Below are 20,030 nucleotides of genomic sequence, written 5' to 3' on the forward strand. Positions count from 1 at the left end.
TGGGAAAATTGCTCTGACCAGCGGAAATGAAGCACACTTTGCTCCTCCGCTGGTCAGAGCTGGTCAAGCGGAGGAATCCTCCATAAGACAAAGAGTCCCTACTTGGTCTTATGATTTTAAAGAAAACTAAAGAAGACAGGAAGAAAAGAAGAACAGATCCTGAGAGAGGGGTAGAAGAGGAAGAGATTGAGGAAAGGTAAGTTCGGCATGACAGTGCCGCTTTAAAGTCTGCAAAACTAAAAAAATAATAATCTAAACAGGGCTCATCCAGAAACTAGTATATATATATAGATGGAAACAATACAGTTATGAAAGCACTGAGCATAAATCCAGTGCTTCTCACTAAACCTGGTATGGGTTTTTTTGCATTTTTTATATGTTTGGGTTTTTGATTATACAAGCATTACAGTGGTCTGTTTGCATGATACTTCTTTCATTTATTTGTGGTCGGTTAATATCGTATAGTGAAGTACCTTGTGATTGGAATTAAGTCGGTGTGGTGTGCCGGAACCGACGTAGAGGGTAGGCCTGAAAAAGAGGGCCCCCCTGAATGAATTGTATAAGAGGGAGAGGTGGGTGGGGTGAACAGCGTGCGTACGGCAGGTAGGAAGGGGGGGGAGTAGCGTTTATATGGAACGCTTAACTCCTCCCACAAATACAGGCCTTACGGCCTTAAAACTTGTGGTCGGTTAATATCGTATAGTGAAGTACCTTGTGATTGGAATTAAGTCGGTGTGGTGTGCCGGAACCGACGTAGAGGGTAGGCCTGAAAAAGAGGGCAAAAGGAAATGCCAGAAAAACACACTTATAGCACTATATAAAATCCATGTCTTGCTACTCCTGTGTTAGGAATGTTCCTGTATAATATATAGCCGATTCCTAGTGCCTCTAATGTTTGTTCCGGCGTACTGCTACTGGATGTCGTTCTTATAGAATGGATGTGAAAACAGCAGCTAGTGGTCCTACTTACTCTAATGACGGAATGTGAATGTAGAATCGTTTTTAGAAGTAGATAGGGAGTGATTGGTGGTTAAGTGTTTCGATTGTCTGGTTCGAACGTTGACGTGACGCGGTGTAGTGTTTGTACCTTCTTAAATTTTCCTTGGGGAGACATGACTTACCTGTCTGATTAGTTGTGATCGTGGAGTTGTAGGGTTCCCGAACCCTTGTATGGTTGCAGGCACATAGATTTAAGACCTGGTTGTGTGGCGCGAATGCTGTTTAGGGAGTCTGATACTGCCCGGTATTCCCATCTGTGTACGTACGTTACTGTGAAGCGATAACCAATTATCTTTGATATCTTGTGTAAACAATGGGGTATGGTTTGAAAGGCTTGTCAGAAACGTGTATGTCAGTTCGGAATAGTGCGATCATGTACGTATGAAGGTTTGAATAAAAGGTGGCAAAAAAGTAGAAAAGACTACAGGGTGATCAGTATGCCTGTGGAAGTCCTGCTCCACTGCTTCTTGGAAGAATGTCACGATTCTGTTATATGTATCTTGGAGCAAACGAATAACGTTCTAGATGATAACTTGTGTCGAGCCCCAACAGCCGAGTGACCGGAAGGGGATGCCAAAATGCAGATTATGCCTGAGAGATGTGAGTTGGGTGAGGTACGAGACTGAGCGACTCATGGATAGTCGGCCCTAATAGACACGAAAATGCTGCAATCCCTCGTCTGACGTTGCGTATGTAGCACATCCTGAAAAAGAACATGACAACAACAATGAACTCAAACAACAACAATATGGTTAAGTAAAATAGAACTGGCTGGCTAACTAGTGCCGAAGCGAAAAGCTCACTACCCCGTGACAAGTGAGGCCCTGCTAGTAGCCAAGCGGCTGGTGAGAGGCTCTACCTATGATTTGGGCGTGGGGCTCGAGCCACTAGCGTGGTGGCGGGGTGGTGGCCTCTCGGTGACAGTAAAGATCCAAAACGTGTGGCCGTGTCAGGTGAGGCCCTAACTATAAACCCGATAGGTGGGTGAATGCGAGGCACTAACTATGATTTGGGCCGAGGGGCGAAATCTCTGTGTTGAGATTGGGGAGTTGGCCTCGCGGGACCAGCTACGGTGTACAGCTAAGGCCAGCTCCTAACCCTAGATAGCCAGTTCTCTGACCCTAGACGGGGGCTTGATAAGGGGGTAACGTAACGTGCTTGGAAACCCAAATTGTAGTAAATGATAGATACCCGGATATTCCCAGATAGAGACAGAGGAAACGAAGGGAGAGAAAGGAGGAAGAAAGAAGAAGGAACTGAAGTCGAGGGAAGGAAAATAATGTGCAGTATAGTGAAGTACTATGGAGATATAGCTGATAGTGCAGTATCGATAGACCCTGAGGGTGCTGAAGATTCTCATGATGGTTACTATATAAACCTGAGAGGAGATGAAATGAAGGCGTTGTGCCAAGAAAACGTCGTAGCAGCTGACGGAGAGAGGAGGGTGAAATTAGCAAGGTAGTGAGTAACAAAACGATTGTTACGGGTAGTGAGTACGAATGAAGAGTTGTGGAGTGGAGCCGTGGCCTGACGAGGCAAGGCAGGAATCAAGCCCCCGTACCCCAAACATGTAACAACGTGGCCTGGTAGAGGCAGTTGTTAGGAAACACAATGAAACCAAACCTGATAGAAACAGGTGATAATCATTTAACAAAGGCCAATTGTGTAACAATTGTAGGAAATGTGAACGAAAACACAATTATACCAGATAGAAACAGGCGGCAATAGTGAACCAGTAATTGTCTACTGCTAGCAGATGACAAAATGAAACAAATTTTGTCGTGATTGTCGGTTCGATACCTCATCGTGTAACAACGTGGCCTTGTCGAGGCGGTTGTTTGAAGTGTGGATGAAACAAAATTGTACCTGATAGAAATAGGCGATAATAGCGACCTAGTGACTGTCTAATGGTAACAAATGACAGTATGCAACATTAATAGAAATCAGCGGGGAATGTCAAATGGCGGTTACGCCTGAACCTGAGGCAATTCGATGCATGTATAACAGGAGATGCGTAAGTGTAAGCGTAACCTGGGAGATAAAACAAATCCAACATATACACAGTGTTTAGTTAGTTAGATCAACTTGACCCAATAAAACCGTACATGCATAGCGTCAGGCATTTAGTGGTATTACGTGGGATGCACCAATAGAAGAATCACCATTAACAACCTGAAAACAGGACGGCAGAGAAGCTACACATTATACAGAATAAAACAGCAAATACCATCAAACCACTAGGTGGAGATACCAGCCGAATGACTAGGACTTTGCACTGATTTATTAAAACATAATGGAAAGTATGCCCAAAACCTCCAATTTAGAAATATTGCGCTGATATACGAAAAACATTATGGAAAGTAGGAGTGAAAACTTACGTAGCCAATATGTCGTGCATGATATAATAAAATTACTGGCATCCCTTCCTTTACCCTCTCCGTAGAAAAGCATAGCCTTTATAACAACATGAGTCCTACCCAAATGGATTAATATAAATAACCATAGCAAGATTAACGTTTGGACCGGAAATTAATGAGTCCGTGAAGGGGTGGGGGGGGGTGTAGGACCCCGACCCCCCCAGACGGGTGATTGAAAGTGACCGCCTAGGTGCTGTCGAGAGGGGAGCGTGGGTGGTCCCTGGTAAGATTTATGTGACTACCAAGTAGCAACAAAATTCATAAAATACAACCTAACCTTTTAGCATAGATTAAGTTGACAAGACTGTTGTGCATTAACCTTGTTTGGTAATAATTGGCCACCTGCATGCACAGTGAATTCATCAGGCCGGCAATGGGTTAAACGGCTGGCAAGGAGCCCAGTTAGCTGCACACAATAGGCGTTAATCCTTGGAATGATAGCAGGCAATTCCAATGGGTTTTAAGTATTTAGCCCTGAGCATACTGGGAATGTGACAATATGTAGAAGTGATCTACAGTGCATATGAGACAGCAATTAACACAATAAATCACAACCACTTAGTAAATTCAGTTAAAACCTTAACGCACAAAGATAATGTCAAATAACTGTGACAAATGTTCTCACTAAGTTCACTCTGTACAGTATAAAGCAACAATGTAAATAGTTAAGTGACTTAGACAAATGTACAATGACCACCCATGCATTATGTAATGTTTATCGAGGTTCCTCGTTTAAACGCTGAGGAAGGGGCATAGTGTAGGTGACATACACACAGTAAGTGACACAAAAGGCACAGGAGGCAAAGCAGAACAATAAAGCAATGTCCCCTTCTGAGATCACTTATACCAGTCACAGGGCTTGAACCCACGGAGAAGCAAAGGCGAGATGGGGGCAAACCTCTAATTTAAAAGGATTAATTATCAAACATAAATGAACGATTAGGAACCGTCTTAATTGGAAGTATAACCGCTGCGAGCATCTAACAGAACAAGTAAAACGATTACAATGACTGTAAATAAAGTCAATAATGAACCAAAACGCCAATCTAGGGGATAAAACGGTTTTATAGAGGTTTCCAGGAAGGGTGCGCCAATGACAGCAGATGTACTAAATAATGCCAGGGCGCCAGCTGGTAAATTAAGCTCTGCACTGGCAAAGCGTGTCCTTAATAATAGCTTATTTTTCTACCCAGCAACGCAAACAGCTAGTACCAGACAATCTCTACTACTATTAAGGTGAGATATGGAAAGGCGGGAAACCATGTTAAACCAAGGTAGCTTTCTGGTGTAGCTGATAATAAGCTTTGCAAGCGATATCTTTTAACAGCAGGTTTCAGGCTCTGCTAAAGCCCTGAATGCAGAAACCGGACTGACTCAGTTTAAATTTAAACAAAAGGGACAAACGGCCTCACATTGGAAGCGTCGAAATAAAACGTCATCTTTATCAAAGCCACATATGGCACAGGACAAAATCAAAATCACTTTGTCACAATTTGCACAAGTGAAATATTGCACTTTATTAATAGCACTTTATATAATTTGTATGCACTTTAAAATATTTTTTATTGCCAAAAAGACACAGCACAGCTAGATATATAGTATTTGCATGTGTGTTCCGGTCCCCCATGAGACCACAGCGATGTGGAGGGGACCGGAATGAGACTCACGGTTAGCAGGCAAGCCGGACCGCTGATAATGCGGCTGGAGGTTTGTCGAACAGCAAATAGCCCGAGCGCGGCTATTTGCTGATTACCTAGCATTCGGATGTTAGTTGCCCAAAAGGAGGAGCGGGGGGAACGGAGAGGAAGCCGGACCGGAAGAGGCGAGGACCGGAGGAGCCCGAGTGAGGACCGGAAGTCTGGCTGTCACTGAGTGAACAGCGTGCGTACGGCAGGTAGGAAGGGGGGGGAGTAGCGTTTATATGGAACGCTTAACTCCTCCCACAAATACAGGCCTTACGGCCTTAAAACATATCACGCATTGCGCGTTTATATATGTCCAGAATGTTTTTCTGGTAAATGGTTTACAATAGTATGACTTTGTATCTTTGTTGATAAAATTTAAAGAGACATTCCTATAGTATATACCCATTTAATAAATATTTTTCATATATATATAAAGATTTATGGTTGTGCTCCTTACTCTATTCACATTACAAATCCATTCTAAAACATGAAATAATAAAGTAACCTATTAAAAAGCATTAGTTATATGAGAGATGGATGTTATTTGTTTTAGATTGTTTAGATAGCGGTAGATTATATTTTAGATCTACTTCACCATAATATTACATAATCTGGCAGCATCCCACAATCTGCAGAAAATAACTGTAAGGGTGCACTCTGCAAGAAGAAATATCTATCTATTGATATGTGATCGCTAGGGCGAGCTTCTGGAGACCAGATTATAAAATCAGCGACCCACCAGGCAAACACCTGCTCGGTTATTCTCTAAAGTGAAAATTGTTGGGAATTCCAAGTTAATTTCAAATTTAAAGGACCTCTCCAGTGCCAGGAAAACAAACCCGATCCTCCAGTGCCCCCTTCCCTCCCACCCCCATCCCAGGTTGCTGAAGAGGTTAAAATCCCTTCAGACACTTACCTGAATCCAGTGCCGATGTCCCTCGGCGTTGGGTGAGGACGTCCAGCGTCATTTAGGCGACCAAAAATTAACTTAAAAACCCGGAAGTGCCCTCTAGTGGCTGTCTGGTAGACAGCCACTAGAGGAGGACTTAACCCTGCAAGGTAATTATTGCGATTTATAAAAACTGCAATAATTACACTTGCAGGATTAAGGGTAGTGGGAGTTGGCACCCAGACTACGCCAATGGGCAGAAATGGTCTGGGTGCCTGGAGTGTCCATTTAAGGCAAAAATAGCTGAAATGGAAACATTCTTCAAGTCAGCAAGTCTTAAGCAACATGAATAGGGCAAAACAGTTGTAATTCACTAAAAAATACTCTACCTTAGAGGATTTGCAGGTTGCACAACCTAAATCAGAGACAATACAACTTATTTTATTCAGATTGTTCTGTTTACGGTAACTAGATGCCAAAATCTGTAACATTATTTAACATAAAGATAAGGGGAAAAGTTGGTAAAGCACTAAGAACAGTCCTCCAAATAACTGGGAGTAGGCAGCATGGTCATCCAAACCAGGAGACTCTCTTAGTGGTAACAATATAAGTAAAGAGCAGGTGGATGTTGAACCTCAGGGTATAGGACACCTGCACCTCCCATGATTCCACCTCTGTCAATCCCTACATTGGCTTCCTGTAAGATATAGGGCTCAATTCAAGATTCTGGTACTTGCTGACAAATCGGAGATAACGCTGCTCCAACCTACCTATCCTCTCTAATACACAAGTAAGTCCCGTACAGACCCCTAATCTCTGCCGACGACCTACGTCTATCCTGTGTACATATTTCCACCTCTGATGCTCTACTTCAAGACTTCTCGAGGGGTACACTGCTCCTGTGGAACTACCTTCTCTTTTACCCAGTCTCCCATGAGTGAAAACTCACTTCTTCAGGAAAGCATATCAATTAAACTTTTAACCACTTCCCCTCTCTGCCCGCTGATTCCTCTCCTGCAAATGTCATCCAAAAAAAAAATAATTGAGCTATATAACAACTAATCAATAGGATTTCTGTTATATCAGATGAGCTAATGCATTATAAATGACAATGATGTATTGTGAGCGGCTACGGTATTGGCCGTTAGTACGATGCCTTCTCTGAGCACTTTTCATGAAAAGACAGAGACATTAAAGGCAATTTTTCAGCGATATGGTGTCAGAATGACATAGTGCATTATGATTTCTACAATGTCCAATTAACGGATGCATTATCATTTCTACAATGTATTGAGACGTCGGTGATTAGTATTTATAATAAGGGGAGATGATAAAAAAAATCGCCCTTTTCTTTTTGTTCCAAAGTTGTGGATAAAGTGTTTTGTGATGTTGGGTTGTTCACATGATAATCCCTTGGAGATTCTTTTGCTCAGCATTATTTTTGCTTTTTTGTTCCTTTTTCTTGGTGGTTTCTTTGTTATATTTCCTTTATCTTTGACCAATGCACGGCCTTGGGGCTCACACTCCATGGCTTCTAGAGTCCTAGTGCCAGGAATTTATATACTATTTTAAAACTTAGAAATAAAGGTTATTTTAAATTTTACCATTGCATCACTAACACTTTTGATCATTCACTACAACCTATCTCTTTCTCTACCTGTTTTAGGGCTAAAAACCCTTTTTTTAGTAGTGATATATCTCCAACCAATAACACTACTTATTTATCTATAATAGACAAGGAAAATATTCTCTTTTTTCTACTAACCTATTCACTATTTTATTTACTGTGTGTTGAATGTACTCTCTGATATTTTCATTTATAATAATTTAGAAACTAATAATTTCAAACCAACCCAACAAAGGAACGTATTTTCCTCTCTTAATGCTGACAATAGTAATAAGGAGCAGCAGGGGTGGATGTTGGCCTTCAGGGTGGGGTATTATCCCATTACACATTTCAAAAGTTTTAACAAACCCAAAATTGGTAAAATAGTTCCTGCTCTGTGCCCTGTTGCTGTGGGCTTAAAACACAATGTTCGAAAAAAAATAATTCCAACATGAGATGAAGTGAATATTCGCTGAATATATCCAATTTCACGATGATTTCATTTCTTCACATTTTATATTCAGCCAGAGCTCATGTTTTCTCCTTTCGCACTGATGCCACGTTCCATTTGCAATACACAAAGATTAATTCTGACTCTGGTCACTGTCTTTCAATTTCTTCTGATAGCGACAGCAATTTACTTCATTCCATGACCGATAATGCATTCTGGAGGCACATTCTGATTATTGTCCACACATACTGTACAATGGACGTCCAGACACCAAAACATTTGCAAAGCAGTCTGTCCAGGATAGAACCCCATCTCTCGTAACACAGTGTTGAACTTTCTATGGCTCCTCAGTTACTGATTTGGTTACTTTATCATTTGTTTCTGGGATCTGATTTCCTGGAGTTAGCTAGTTTATGCTGGAGGCTTCTGGACTCATTGACCTTGGCTTACTGCTTTTTTTCTGAAAAGTTCTCAAGTTCAAGTTCTGATTTTCTTGTCTCGAAAGGTGTTTTGTTACTCTAACAATTCTAAAGTACAGTTAACACTTCTAGCCTTTTTTTTTTTTTTTTTACTTAGAAGAGTTTGGTCTATTTTCTATGTTCTAGGCTAAGGCATATTCTAACAGTTACCCGACATTTTAAGTCCATGTTTCATCTAGGATCATTTAATGGTTGGTGTGTGTGTGTGTGTGTGTGTGTGTGTTTCAGTACCTACATAAATTGCCAAAACAGAGTTTTGATTGAGGATGAAAGGGCTCTAATAAAATTCTGTTTTATTTAAGAAGAAAGGTATCATTATTTTAAATTGCAGAATCCTACCATTCAAATTATAGTCTTTTCTTTCCATCCAAGGATGCACTGACCATTAGAACAGTTTTTTATAGAGGGGTATGAGCTATTGCAGCATCCTATTTCCCCTTGAGATCCCTTTTTTTATTGAGAGATCGCAGACCCCCCTTATCTACATGTGAACACTGTTGTACAAGTCATCACCTGCCAGAGGGTCTGATTTTAAAAGTTGATAAGGACCTCTTTAAGACACAGAGTAGAGACCCCTCAATCCAATGTGGTGTTTTAGGATCTGTCACTAGTAGGTGACTACTAAAGTTGCACATTCAGTTTCAAATGAAGAGTTATTCATCCAAATTTTTGACTTCTCTGATGGACACCAACCTTCTGAATGCACTTCCTCATGCTGTCAAACTTTCCACTATTCTCAGTAACTAACGCATTCCACTTACCAAATAAATGCCTTAATTTCACTCAAATCATTCTCATCTTTACAGTCCCCACTTCTTGTTTCTCACCCATCCTGTCGTCTAGTAAGTGTCCATGGAAATAGGACCTTCAACTCCTCCTGTATTTGTTTGTTAAATGTTGTAGTCTCAGATGTTTTGTACCTTTATATTTTTACTTGTACCAATTGTACCCACGGACAGCTCTGTGGAATGTATGGGCACTTTATAAAATTAAGTATAATTATAATAATAATTTGTCCAAATTCCATAACTCCAAATTGCTGTATGACTAAATATTGAAACAAAGCAACGGTAAGGAAATAATGACTGTCTGAACTGTTTTGTTTCGGGATTAGGACTTCCATCTAAGGTGCTAAAAAATTAATATGATTGGTGGAAAAAAGATGACTGATGGCAATTTGATGACCACTAAATGCTGATTTTTTTTTCACAAGTCATGCGAGAAGTAACCAATAGAGGAGGGGGAGCGAAGGAAGAGCAGAGGGGCATGTCCAGAGCAGTGTGCAAACCCAATTCATCCTCCCTTTTTTTTTAGCAATGGACAACAAAAAATTCCCCAACTGCTAAAGATGCTAAGTATACCTCAAGTCCTGATTTCAACCGCTAAGGAAGTATTTTGGAGACAAATTAAATGGAGAGCCTGAGGCTTCCCACTCCAACATGGTATCACAAGCACTTTCTATTGTCTCACAACATTTGTGAGCTACTACACATATTGCCCTCCAAGGATCACATCACTAAGATGAAGACTGATATGGATAGATTGATCCAACTTAATTACAGAATTGGGGTCTGACCTCCGAAATGTATGCACCATGGTGAAAGACGTGAAGAAGTCAGTTGAACATCATAATACTGACATAACCTCAAGTGAGTAGCAATACTGATCTCTTTTTTAACAATATTTGAGTTTGGGGTGTTCCAAAACCACCTTTGAGAACTGTAAAATGGTTTAATTACATTTTAGATCATTCACAGGACACTTTCATTGAGTTTGGTTGCATCCATCAAGTGTTGAAACCAAAAAACAGGGTGGGAGATTCTCCTTGTGGCATAATTTGTGGTTTTCAAAATCTCTCCTATAGCAATTCATTTTATGGAAGGTACAATATTCACCTGCCCGGTATTATCTTCAATTGTTCCAAGATTTATTTTGACTATGCTGCAAGTGAGAAGGATTAAATCCAGGATAAAATAGTATAATAGTGTAATATAAGCACTAACTGTGATACCAAGAAAAATATAATAAAGCAACTAAGTCCCGGAACTAGGTATGAATGAATTCCATTTAAAAGAAAGCAGAGCACAGCAGCAATATCCAATTAGAAAGCCTACAAGGGTTCCCCAAGGTTCACCTTTCATGGTTATAGAAGAGGATCATTCAGCTCATTCTCATTGGGCTTGAACCCTACATTAGAGATGGGTTAATACCTGTCACTACCTTCTACCACCCACAATTTTTACCAAGAGCAAATTTATACAGCTTCCCCACTTTTTGTTGGCATTATTTTACCTGCTGTATCCTGGCACCAGTGGTTATATCCTGAAGAGTGGTGGAGTGGAGACAATAAGAAAGGGATTTCTTTAAGAACCTGAGTAGTCAGAGCCTACTATATGTGGCTCTGCAAAGTGTGAGTGAAATAACTATATCTATTTCTGATAATCTATGGCAAAACAGTATTATGCTATGTATTTAACTTTCACTTAGGTGGAATTCAAATGATGACCAAGTGTTAATAAGTATTGTATTTTGAACTATTATTGCACTTTTACTGTGCCCCCTATCTTTATCTGTACTTGTGTTTTTAATGGTCGCCAGGGCAGACCTGACACTATAACCACTATGCTATGCTGTAGTGCTTATTGTGCTTGGCATGTTCCTAAATACTCTGTCAAAATTACTTCTTTGAATGACCTAATCAAAGGCAAGCAATGTTTGTCTTTCCCTCATGTTATAAATAACTTTATTATATGTAGAGTTATTAACTTGCTTTTTGTCATAAAGTTTAACACCATACAAGGCTGTCCCATTCATAAATTATAATTCTTGATTCATTTATCGGTTGCTGGAAATGCTATCCAAAACTAATGTCAGTATATAAACTGTTCCTTTAATGCATTCATAATGTACATGTTTTATTGAGAAACAATGCATTTCTATACATAAAGAATAACCAGAAGGTTAAATTCCTGGCATTATTGAAAGACTTGCGCCAACATGAGATATTAACAAGGAATCTTTGTGTTTTTACAACATATTTTATAAATACTATAAACAGAAATACTGTACTGGTTTCCACATAGAAATATATTCTCTTGGTAGCGTTCGGCTACACCCGAATAAATCCCGAATAAATCCAAATGTCAGAATCTAATGTCCGAGTGGAATCGTAAGGAAAAAACGAGGACCTCCTAAAGATTAGTAACATGTGGAATGTCACTTCACTCTATTGAAATATAGAAACTTTGTGATATGGTAATAAAAGAGTGATCTCTATAATGCGAATCCATCACTGTAAGACCATTATTACTGTTACAGCTTTAATAATGTTTTATGGCAGGTTAATAAGTGAGATGAAACATTTTATTTTGAAGTAACACTTCACCAAAAACTGATATCCTCAACCCTTGATGCCAGGTGCCATCCCCTTTTTACTCATAATAATAAAATAACAAGCCCTCTCACTGCTGCTCCACTCTGCCCCCGGGAGACTGTTACTTCCTCTGGTCAACAATGGCACATGCAGCAATCACCAAAATAGCTTCATTCTCACAGGGAAGAATTAGACTAATGTCTCACTATGGCACTTCTCAATTCCACTTTATCAATTGTAACAATAGTGAGGACTGAGGCAGGATCATCCTGGCTCCCAGCTTGATATAACTGCCCCTAAAAGTGAGGATTTCTCCTGAAATGGGCCATATTATCAATCAGGAAAAGTCCATACATGCCACAGAGTGGTTTCTCTGGTGGCTGAGGATATTGGGTAGATGCACGGCTCTGTTGGTGTTACAATAATAATAATCAGAAAATTAAGGCTCGGGGCTATTGTTCTACGTATTTCTGTATTTAACATCTCAATTACTGAGTGTATGTGAAAAGAATGGTGAGCAGTATCAGAATGGTGCTAATATAGGCCTCAATTTAATTCATTAGAAAAATAATCAGAAATTATTCCAACCTGTTGTAAAAAAAAAACCTCTCAAATGATTTATCTACAGATGTCATCATTAGGGACTGTGGGAATCTCTGCAGATAAATCATTTTTAAATGTTTTTTTTCCCGAAAAGAATGGAATAGTTTTTGAAACATATTCAATCGAGGTCATTATGCTTTCCAATGTTGATAATAAGCAATAGTGCTTCAAGTAGAGCTGTTACCATGGAGACCAAAGGAATGTTACTGCTGATTGTTTCAATTTTAGTACTTTTCGTCAGGACTGATATTTATATATGGTAACTGTGGTACGAAGTAACACTGACAAATGCTTAGTTAATTACAAAACCTACAGAGATATTGTTCGGGATAATTCCATAGCTTTCGGTGGTCTTTTTATTCCCATACCGTTTATTGTGAGGGGCACAGAAGCTCCCTTCAGTTCTATCTCCTTTAGCTCCTTGTCTTATGGTGCATTCACGTTCCTATTCCCAAACTGCAGTCACTGCTTTCATTCATTATCATAACCCCTGCCTCCTGGTCTCCTCAGTTGGCCCATTTTCTGTCTCAGTTTTCGTTCCTCCAGTTTCTGTCTCTGTTCTTCTTCTGTTTGCTGGCTAATTAAATTATATAGCATTTTCTTTCGTAGCAGTAGATCTCTTTCTGGTTCTCGTGTCTGAGCAATCTGAAACTGCACGTCCTTAATAACTTCAAGTAGGAACTTCAGGACATCTTCATGTCTTCCTCGTGTCTTTATATGATCTCTGTTGGTATAATTCTCAAATGAAAAGATTCTCTCCACACCAAGATTTCTAAAAATCTTCTCTTGCTCAGCAACATTTCCTTTGGTTTTATGGGTGAGAACAACAATCGGGAAGATCCCTGTAAAGATAATACAAGTGTTACTCCACTGAAGGCACCTAGAACAATGAGACCATCTAACCAACATTACCTGATATATTTTAGGAGCATTTACAAAGTTTAATTTGTAAGGTTGTCCTGTGTCATCGAGGTTTGTTTAATAGAATATTCCTTTCTAAAGCAATAAGGAAAAGTTACTGAAAATAAAAAGTATAAAGACTGCTATCTTTTTCAAAGGTTATATGTTAATAGAATTCAATTATTAAATATACATAATGGTTGTTAAAATGTATCTCATAACGGTAAAGAAAGTCGCTATAAAAACGTGACGAAGACGTTACACAATTTAAAACTCTATTTTTACGTGTGCGCTGTTCCTCTCTCCGTATCTCATATAAATTTTGGTCTCTGCATTTTTTTGAATTGTGTTTTTATCACATTCATTTTGCATTCTATGTATTCAAAATGCTCTTATAACAGAATATTGAAATACACTTTATCCTAACTGGCTCTAAAGTGCAATCACTCTAATTTTCTGTGGAATCTTTATAACATCTCAATAATGAAGTTTGCCCCTTTAAAAGTTTACATTTCTAAAATGAATTGGTAACAGGCCTGAAGGTCTGATTGCATCAATATGATGGAAGAAGACTTACTACCGACAGTCACCAGTCCGGTTTGTAAATAGATTTCCAGAGAATGGTTTGTATCACTTGAACATATTTGCATAATGTTATCACATCCCATCCTTTTAACATATAGTACGAAGTTAACTCTCATCTTGAAAAACATATTTAAGGATTTTCAAACCAAAAGCAAACTTTTACACAATAAATGTTCTAAAGAAGATAAAATCTAACTTTATTTACCTGTTATATCTCTAGCGTTTGGAAGCAATCTCCTGAATATATTAATTTCCTCAGGAGTTAGGGACATCTTCACACTTTAAAAAAAAGTAAGCAAAGACGATTAAAACAAAGAACACTCACAGCACAGCTCCCGTAAGAAAAGGAATCTTATTAGAAGTACTTGGACGACAGAATCAGTGGTGGAACTAATGCAGAGAGGACCCTGATGCTCTTCTAACACAAGGGTGTTAGCCAAAGGGTAGATCCTCGTCTGTCATACACATTCCAGAATATGATGTCAGCTGGGAATCTAAAATATCAACCGCAGGTGAAAGACTGGTTACGCTATCCAAGTATGCATTATACACAATGTAAATGCCTGTTGCCATCAAAATGTACACACTTAAGTTATGTACTGCGCAGTGTATGGGTGCTTTCTATTCTCATTGCGTGCACCATGGTGCAGCAGCAAATTGTACTATTATCGCAGGTTGCCTTGACAATACGGAAATAAAGAATGGATGAAATATGCCCATCCTTACAGGATTATATGTGTGAGCAGTGTTTGCGTGTTTGAATATAATCGTGTTTTTGTATAGAGTATGTGAATGTGCATATAGGGGTGTATTTGTATGTACCATTGCCATTGGAACATAGTGGTTTGTAATGTTTGCGTTTGAATGTAGGTGTGTGTCCATGTTTGTATGTAGTGTTAGCTATTCAATGTAGGTGAGTGTCCATGTTTGTATGTAGTTTTAGCTATTCAATGTAGGTGAGTGTCCATGTTTGTATGTAGTGTTAGCTATTCAATGTAGGTGAGTGTCCATGTTTGTATGTAGTGTTAGCTATTCAATGTAGGTGCGTGTCCATGTTTGTATGTAGTGTTAGCTATTCAATGTAGGTGCGTGTCCATGTTTGTATGTAGTGTTAGCTATTCAATGTAGGTGCGTGTCCATGTTTGTATGTAGTGTTAGCTATTCAATGTAGGTGCGTGTCCATGTTTGTATGTAGTGTTAGCTATTCAATGTAGGTGCGTGTCCATGTTTGTATGTAGTGTTAGCTATTCAATGTAGGTGCGTGTCCATGTTTGTATGTAGTGTTTGCGTTTGAATGTAGGTGCGTGTCCATGTTTGTATGTAGTGTTAGCTATTCAATGTAGGTGAGTGTCCATGTTTGTATGTAGTGTTTGCGTTTGAATGTAGGTGCGTGTCCATGTTTGTATGTAGTGTTAGCTATTCAATGTAGGTGCGTGTCCATGTTTGTATGTAGTGTTAGCTATTCAATGTAGGTGCGTGTCCATGTTTGTATGTAGTGTTAGCTATTCAATGTAGGTGCGTGTCCATGTTTGTATGTAGTGTTAGCTATTCAATGTAGGTGCGTGTCCATGTTTGTATGTAGTGTTAGCTATTCAATGTAGGTGCGTGTCCATGTTTGTATGTAGTGTTAGCTATTCAATGTAGGTGCATGTCCATGTTTGTATGTAGTGTTTGCGTTTGAATGTAGGTGCGTGTCCATGTTTGTATGTAGTGTTAGCTATTCAATGTAGGTGAGTGTCCATGTTTGTATGTAGTGTTTGCGTTTGAATGTAGGTGCGTGTCCATGTTTGTATGTAGTGTTAGCTATTCAATGTAGGTGCGTGTCCATGTTTGTATGTAGTGTTAGCTATTCAATGTAGGTGCGTGTCCATGTTTGTATGTAGTGTTAGCTATTCAATGTAGGTGCGTGTCCATGTTTGTATGTAGTGTTAGCTATTCAATGTAGGTGAGTGTCCATGTTTGTATGTAGTGTTAGCTATTCAATGTAGGTGAGTGTCCATGTTTGTATGTAGTGTTAGCTATTCAATGTAGGTGCGTGTCCATGTTTGTATGTAGTGTTAGCTATTCAATGTAGGTGAGTGTCCATGTTTGTATGTAGTGTTTGCGTTTGAATGTAGGTGCGTGTCCATGTTTGTATGTAGTGTTAGCTATTGTATGTAGGTGCGTGTCCATGTTTGTATGTAGTGTTAGCTATTCAATGTAGGTGTGTTATGGGCATTTGGGTATAAATGGTCCATTTGAGCTAGTATTGTGTTTGTCTTCTGTAATGTTCCTTTCTATCTAAGCTGAACACTTTCACATACTTGTTCTAATGACGTATGTAAACATTTGCAACGAGTTTTGTGAATTCAAGATCAGTCAGCTCTGAGAATCTTCTCCAAGTGACTGAGAATCAGAAATGCCTTGAAATAAGCCAAATATCTCCTAATCTGACAAAGCATGTTTATTTTCTTATTAGTTTAGGATTTTGGACTAGGTTAACATTAAATGTTACTGTAGTGCAATGACTAGATCATTGTGTAGAACGCCATATTGGATTTGAAGTTAGCTTATGTTGATTACATATTGAAATGTATTACTGAATTACTAGTCTGCGTAAGGGATCTTATGTATAAACCATTTGGATCAGATCTTCTGTGTGATCTCTATGGATAGATACTGAATATATGATTGCCATTGGTAAGTTCTATTGGTATTGACTTTTCTCACAAGTATTTATAATTTCAAACTGCTCTGCTTTTTCACTTTGTAACCGTTGCTTATTTTTTTATTTTTTTTTTAAGATATTAAACCAGAAGATTTACTGCTCACAAATCATTGGAGTTTAGAGCAATAGCACAAGTTTGTTAGTTATAATTTCTCTCTGAGACGTTGTGTGGGGCAGGACAGGTGAACCTGTTACAGGTGTGCTTTTGTGTATAGTGTTGGCGTTTGAATGAAGGGGTATTTATATATATATATATATATATATATATATATATATATATTGCATTTAAATACTTGGGGGTATATTTGTAATGATTCAGTTTAAATGCATAGGTGTGTTTGTATGTAGTTTTTGGCTTTTAAATGCGGGTTTAAAAAGTTTAACCCCTTAAGGACCAAACTTCTAGAATAAAAGGGAATCATGACATGTCACACATGTCATGTGTCCTTAAGGGGTTAAAGACTGCTATCTCTTTTCAAAGGTTATAGGTGAATAGAATTCAATTATTAAATATACATAATGGTTGTTAAAATTGATCTCATAACGGTAAAGAAAGTCGGTATAAAAACGTGACGAAGACGACTTTCAATGAGACACATTGTCGGAAATACAGATAAAGGAGCAGTGCACACCTAAACATAGAGTTTTAAATTGTGTAAGGCTTCTTAAAATCACCCATCCCGACAAACACATTTAGTGATTCAGATCCCCATATTTCTTTGCTGGGATAGGTGACGTTAAGTATCCTTACACAATTTAAAACTCTATTTTTACGTGTGCGCTGTTCGTCTCTGCGTATCTCATATAAATTTTGGTCTCTGCATTTTTTTGAATTGTGTTTTTATCACATTCATTTTGCGTTCTATGTATTCAAAATGCTCTTATAACAGATTATTTAAATACACTTTATCCTAACTGGCTCTAAAGTGCAATCACTCTAATTTTCTGTGGAATCTTTAAAACATCTTAAAACATCTTAATAATACAGTCTCTTACCTATGTACCAGTACTGGGAAAATGAAATCGGAGGCTCGTACATATCTTTCCGTCTGTTTTATTTTCTCCACAAGTTGAGATCCTTTGAGCCACTCCACCTGATCATTCAGGGGTAATAGATTAGCTAAAGAAAAGAGTGATTAGAGACGTAGGTTAATATCATCCAAACAAGTGGGATTAAACATTGGGATTTAATTGGTAGTGACTGCTGGGTTTGTATCTAGGGTTAGGGGATTTAATTTTATGTCAGTTTAAAAGTGACACTGTAGTCACCCAGACCATTACAGCTCATTGAAGTGGTCTGGGTGCAGTGTCCCTGCCTCCCTTAGTCCTGTTATGTAAATCATTGCAGCTGTTTAGCAATGGTTATAATTACATTGCAGGACGAGGACTGCCTCTAGTGGCTGTTAATCAGACAGCCACAAGAGGCATTTTCTGCTTGCTAGGCAACTTTTGGTGCTCTCCCCCTGCATTAAGTAATCCAGCATCAGTTAAATCCCCTCAGAAAAACATTAAAGCAATCTGTGTAAGTGTAAGTGTTGTCTGTGAGTCTGTACGTGCATTTGTATGTCAATGTGTGCTCCAGTGCATCTCTGTTTGTGTATCTGTATGTGTGTCAGTGTTATTGTGTGTGGGTGTGTGTGTATCTGTGTGTCTGTATGTGTAATAGTGTGTTTGTGCATCTGTATGTGTGTTAGTGTGTATTTGTGCATTTTTAAGTGTGTTAGTGTGTGTCTGTTTATTTGTACATGTGTTAGTGTGTCTGTGTATCTGGAGGTGTCAGTGTGTCTGTATATGTATGTGTTTGTGTATCAGTGTGTATGTGGCAGTGTATATGTGTCTACATCTCAGCATTCAAACTCAAACACTGCACACAAATACACCCCTACATTCAAACGTCAACACTACAAATACACCCCTACATTCAAACGTCAACACTACAAATACACCCCTGCATTCAAACGTCAACACTACAAATACACCCCTGCATTCAAAACCAAACACTAGACACAAATACACCCCTATATTCAAAACCAAACACTACACACAAGTAAACTACTGCTTTCAAATGGCAACAGTGCATAAAAAACACACAACACAATACTACACCACTAAATTCTCACACACATACTCTATTTGAAAACATGCTTACCTTCAAACATACAAACACTTCTCACTTGCAAATCATTGTGGGAGTTGTATGGCAGGTGTGTATCTACCTTTTTGTCCTTTCTAGCGATAGGGGAACCACACAACTTTCTTGCACCAGGGCCCTCACTATTTTAGTTCTGCCACTAAGTATACCAATCTGATCAATAGAGACCCAGCTAAACATATTAACATTATACCAGAAAGTGATTGAATAATTAACCCTAGAATCATTTTGATATATGATTTAGTCATTAGATTCTATTTACCGCCCGGACACTTACCAAGCTGGGCATAGAGTTCTCCAGTCTCAAAACTGTTCAGCTTGGCACATCCACGGTTATCCACCAGTGTGATGGTCTTTGTAAGTGGGTAGGCTATTCTCATCAAGGTGTGTCCTCCATGATCGCCACTTGCTCCTGTATGATTGATGAACTCTCCCTCATCCCAGACGTATTTACATGTGTTAATAAAGGAGGACTTTCCGTTACCCAAAAACCCAAACATCTGGATTAGTAATCGAGAATACCCTAGCTGTCGTTTAAAGTGGAAATTTTTAATACAATGTCTCAGTTCAGCTAGTTCCTCCATGGCAGACTGTGTGTTTCTGTTCTCTGTGTTTTGAGGAAAGCAAAGTCCTCCTTTTTATGGCTGTACTTTGTTCCAGAATGTATTCAGATTACAAGACATGAAGTTCATCTGTGAGTCCTAATTCCTCTAGTAATTTCCTTATTGCTTTACCCATATCTCTTATACATACATACACTGTGATGGGAGATAAAATCGCTCAGTCATCTAGTTTGCATCAATTTCTTGCTTGTTATTACATAGTTACATAGTTACATAGTTACATAATTAAATAGCTGAAAAGAGACTTGCGTCCATCAAGTTCAGCCTTCCTCACATTTGTTTTTTGCTGTTGATCCAAAAGAAGGCAAAAAAAACAGTTTGAAGCCCTTCCAATTTTGCAACAAGCTAGGGAAAAAAATCCTTCTTGACCCCAGAATGACAGTCAGGTTTATCCTTGGATCAAGCAGTTATTACCCTACATTGAAAGATTATATCCTTGAATATTCTGTTTTTGCAAGTATGCATCTAGTAGCTGTTTGAACATCTGTATGGACTCTGATAAAACCACTTCTTCAGGCAGAGAATTCCACATCCTGATTGTTCTTACAGTAAAAAAACCTT

At 38.8% G+C, this 20,030-nt stretch overlaps 1 protein-coding gene across 1 annotated transcript; it reads right to left on the bottom strand.

Moving 5' to 3' along the window:
- Window positions 1–12,877: 12,877 nt before the first annotated feature.
- Window positions 12,878–19,376, bottom strand: LOC134572091 (uncharacterized). Its single transcript, XM_063430903.1, has 4 exons — window positions 19,124–19,376; window positions 17,691–17,814; window positions 14,193–14,266; window positions 12,878–13,344 (listed from the first exon to the last, which is right to left on the bottom strand). The coding sequence occupies exons 1-4, from the start codon at window positions 19,344–19,346 to the stop codon at window positions 12,974–12,976; spliced, it is 792 nt and encodes a 263-aa protein (XP_063286973.1). The 5' UTR covers window positions 19,347–19,376; the 3' UTR covers window positions 12,878–12,973.
- Between the last annotated feature and the right edge of the window lie 654 nt (window positions 19,377–20,030).

This window comes from Pelobates fuscus, chromosome 8 (assembly GCF_036172605.1).
Source record: "Pelobates fuscus isolate aPelFus1 chromosome 8, aPelFus1.pri, whole genome shotgun sequence".
In the NCBI taxonomy this organism is placed as follows: domain Eukaryota; kingdom Metazoa; phylum Chordata; class Amphibia; order Anura; family Pelobatidae; genus Pelobates; species Pelobates fuscus.

Coding starts and splice junctions, on each gene's coding strand:
- LOC134572091 (XM_063430903.1), bottom strand. CDS start 19,346: ATGTTTGGGTTTTTGGGTAACGGAAAGTCCTCCTTTATTAACACATGT. Junction 17,815..19,123: donor AGAACTCTATGCCCAGCTTG/GTAAGTGTCCGG, acceptor TCTTTTCTTTAG/CTAATCTATTACCCCTGAAT. Junction 13,345..14,192: donor AAACGCTAGAGATATAACAG/GTAAATAAAGTT, acceptor TTATCTTTACAG/GGATCTTCCCGATTGTTGTT.